This window comes from Cyprinodon variegatus, unplaced genomic scaffold, assembly GCF_000732505.1.
Source record: "Cyprinodon variegatus isolate N-32 unplaced genomic scaffold, C_variegatus-1.0 Scaffold595, whole genome shotgun sequence".
NCBI classification, from domain to species: domain Eukaryota; kingdom Metazoa; phylum Chordata; class Actinopteri; order Cyprinodontiformes; family Cyprinodontidae; genus Cyprinodon; species Cyprinodon variegatus.
The window spans coordinates 196,176-199,624 of NW_015151048.1; the positions used below are offsets into that span (position 1 = coordinate 196,176).

General features: G+C 46.3%; 1 protein-coding gene across 2 annotated transcripts in view; it reads left to right on the top strand.

Annotated features, from left to right (window-relative positions):
- The window catches only part of LOC107096045 (striatin-3-like), a 32,455-nt gene extending 29,731 nt beyond the window's left edge, over positions 1 to 2,724 (top strand). For both annotated transcript variants that reach the window (XM_015392531.1, XM_015392532.1), the window contains exons 12-15: positions 529 to 696; positions 779 to 919; positions 990 to 1,097; positions 2,567 to 2,724. In XM_015392531.1, coding sequence (XP_015248017.1) covers positions 529 to 696; positions 779 to 919; positions 990 to 1,097; positions 2,567 to 2,709 — 560 coding nt within the window. In that variant the 3' untranslated portion in view covers positions 2,710 to 2,724. The remainder of the gene's footprint in view (positions 1 to 528; positions 697 to 778; positions 920 to 989; positions 1,098 to 2,566) is intronic.
- The last annotated feature ends 725 nt before the right edge of the window (positions 2,725 to 3,449 follow it).

Here is a 3,449-nt window from a genome sequence, read left to right on the forward strand (position 1 = left end):
CGTCAGATCGGCATACGGCATCAGATCGGCATACGGCGTCAGATCGGCATACGGCGTCAGATCGGCATACGGCGTCAGAACGGCGTGCTCCGTCAGATCAGCAGTAGTTTTTATGTAACCTAAATGAATTCTGTCAGGATATAAAGCACAGCCAATGTTTTCTATGATTTTAAATATGAAAACAAGATGGAACCAAATTTAAATTCCCGCACACGTTTTTTTTACTACTAAAGTAACTTATTTTATGTTAATATTGACTAACATGGTTTTAGCTGTAGAGGCGTCACGTCTGGCCGTTTCTGCATCTAATTAATTCCAGTATAATCAAAGCTGATTTTCTATTTTTAAAGTTAAAATAAAGGTGTTTTTACTGGTTGCTGCACTGCTGCTAAAATCCATTTCTGGGAAAATTCTCTGTTGCACATTAGAGCAGCGTATGCCGTTCTGACAGAACAGCAGCCCTGCAGGGTTTCAGGTCGGCTGGTTCTTCCCAGTAGAACCGGAGGCTAACTGTTCCGGTGTCGACAGATTCCAGCGTCCTGGCGGGGTCGTTGTTGGGCCATACGGACGCCGTGTGGGGACTGGCTTACAGCGGCATCAAGAACCGGCTCCTGTCCTGCTCCGCGGACGGAACGGTGAAACTCTGGAACCCAGCGGAGAAAGAACCCTGCATCAGCACTTTCAACGCCAGCAACGGTGAGCGCGCCCAGAACAGAACCCTGCCGCCACTGTTGGAGCCGGTTTCACTGAGCACAGCTGATTCTGACCCTCTCCTTAGAGCACGGGATGCCCACTTCTGTGGACTTCAATGGTTGTGACCCCGCCCACATGGTGGCGTCCTTTAACAGCGGAGACGTGGCGATATACGACCTGGAGACGTCCCAGACTGCACTGGTGCTGAAGGCTCAGGGAGACGGCGGTAAGGCCTTCGCTCACGCCTGACTTTCCCCTCAGAGCGAATGTTGACCTCTGTCTCCTCCCCCCATCAGCTGCTCCGCCTCTGAATCATATCAACAAGGCGGTGAGTCACCCCACGCTGCCGGTCACCATCACCGCCCACGAGGATCGTCAAATCAAGTTCTTTGATAACAAATCAGGTCAGTGTGCCGCTGCGTGGCCATCTTTACCCGGCGGGGCGTCGCTTCTAATAACAGGATGTTTAATCTGTGGCTCTGCAGCAGAAACCTGGAAAAGCTCCCGGAGCCTCGGCTGCTTTAACCCCTGCAGCCCGGCGGGTACCGCTACCGGGCCGGGTACCGGGTCCGGTACCGGGCCGGGTGGCGGGCCCGCTACTGGGCCCGCTACCCGGCCCGGCTGACACCGGCTGATGTTTATCTAGCTATAGCAATGGCCAAAGCACAGTCACATGGTGTTTCATCCACACGCCTTTCAAATGGGGCTTTAACATTTCTAAAACATGTTTTAAAATTGTTTTTTCACAAATACTTTCTGTTTTATAGCTGCGTAAAAAAATAAAATGAGATTTAAAATTCCAGCTGAGATGTGACTCTGCGGGAGTCATGCAATAGCAGGTACTCATTTGTAGCCCCGCCCCCTAATGGCCGCCATCATTGGAAACTAGAGACTCAGACCTTTCCATGGAGGGGTCAGAGGTCACTCTGCGACTATTTCAGGGGATGGGAAGTGTGGCACTGTGTAAGCCCGGCTTAACCGGCATGCGTTCCATAAGCTGCTGTTATTCTTATTTTCTATTATTGGTCAGTTTCACTGAACCAGCAGCTAAATCTGAGGAGCAAAGGCTTTGCCTCAGCAGAAGGTCTCCAATAATAGAAATCAGGATATCTGTCCGACCAGATTCCCTATTATGAGAGGAAAAAATGCACTTTGGTCCCATTTCCTCCCAGCATGCTGCCCACAGAACCTCTGTGGAACAAACATGCTTCAACGTGTTCAGTTCAGATTAGCTGGAGTTCCAGTCAAGATGTGGATCAATAAAGTCTGAGGTTCATCCAGAGCTTCTAATCGGCTTTATGGCGTTTTTCAGTGTTTATTTTGGAAAAAAACTTGTCGAGGATAAATATCTTTCATTCTTTCTGTGTTTAATCACCTAGAAATCAGACATGCTGACATTTAAAATAGTGATTCAACCTAAAAAATATATTCCTCAATGCTTTTCTGTCATACAAATACAAACACTTGTATTTTTCCAATTTATAGTTTGAAATCTGAACTTGCTTTAATTCATAGATGTGATTTCAGGTCAGATTTGCTCCTCGGGGCTTAATGGGTTAATCCAGATTAAAAACGTATTTATCTAGATTGGCCTTTGGCTCAAATGTCTCTTTCTGAACATTATTCATTTAACTAATCTATCCTTATTTATTATTTACAGTTGTTGTATTTTATTCTGTTAAATTATTCTAATTGATAATTTAATGACTTCTATGCGTCTCTAATGTTTTATTTTTTTCCTGCTCAGCGTTTTAAATTGTCTCGCTACTGAGATGTTGTTTATAGATAAGGGAGCCTTTCCCAGAAATGATGGTGAACCTCGTGAAGCGGGAACCGTATCAGTCCTCAGGTGACGCGTCTCTCCTCTCTGCAGGTAAACTGATCCACGCCATGGTGGCTCACCTGGATGCAGTGACCAGTCTGGCCGTCGATCCAAACGGCATCTACCTGATTTCTGGCAGTAAGTCTCCTGACGCTCAGAGCGAAGCTGGCTGCGTCATTTTCCTGGTTTTCTGACATAACCTGACGTGAAATGATCCACACAGATCTATATTAGCTAGATACCCATCAAATTCCTCTTGTTCTCATCAGCTGTAGCTCTATCTCAGTGGGGACGATGCGTTAAAGGTCGGCCTCCTTTCCTCTGCTCACAGATGCCTTATTTCCTCTGCTAGCTTAGCACATTACTTCCTGTTTACCTCGGTGGACATGTGCAGTCTCTACCTGCATTGTTATGATCACTTTAATGCTGCGTTTAGAACGGGCGCGGTGGCTGTGCGGGGGAATCAAACCGCATGGTTAGAGCGTTCACTGCTCCGCTCTCAAGCTGATCTATGAAATCGCAACATGGCAGCCAGTTAGGGACTGGTTCTTTTTCACTTAGAAAGAAATACAGAGAAAACGATGTTAGAAAAGGTAGAAATAAGGAATGCTCTGCTGAGGTCTGTTGGTGGCTTTTCATTTAATCCTAGAAGGACCGCTCATCCTCCCTCACCTCCAGCCGCATCCTGGTCTGTCGCTGCCCAGCATCGGGGCTCTCTGAGGGGGGAGATTTACCATGACGTCCCACCGAATCAGTCTGGATGAACCAAAGTAGATATTTTTTCCAGAGAATGATGGTCTTCATCCAGACCGTTCAAAAGATGTTCACAATTTACAGGGTTTATACAGGAATGAGCAACTCTAATTTAATACTCTTTTATTGCCATCAACAAGTACCCCATGAATCTCATATATATATATATATATATATATAT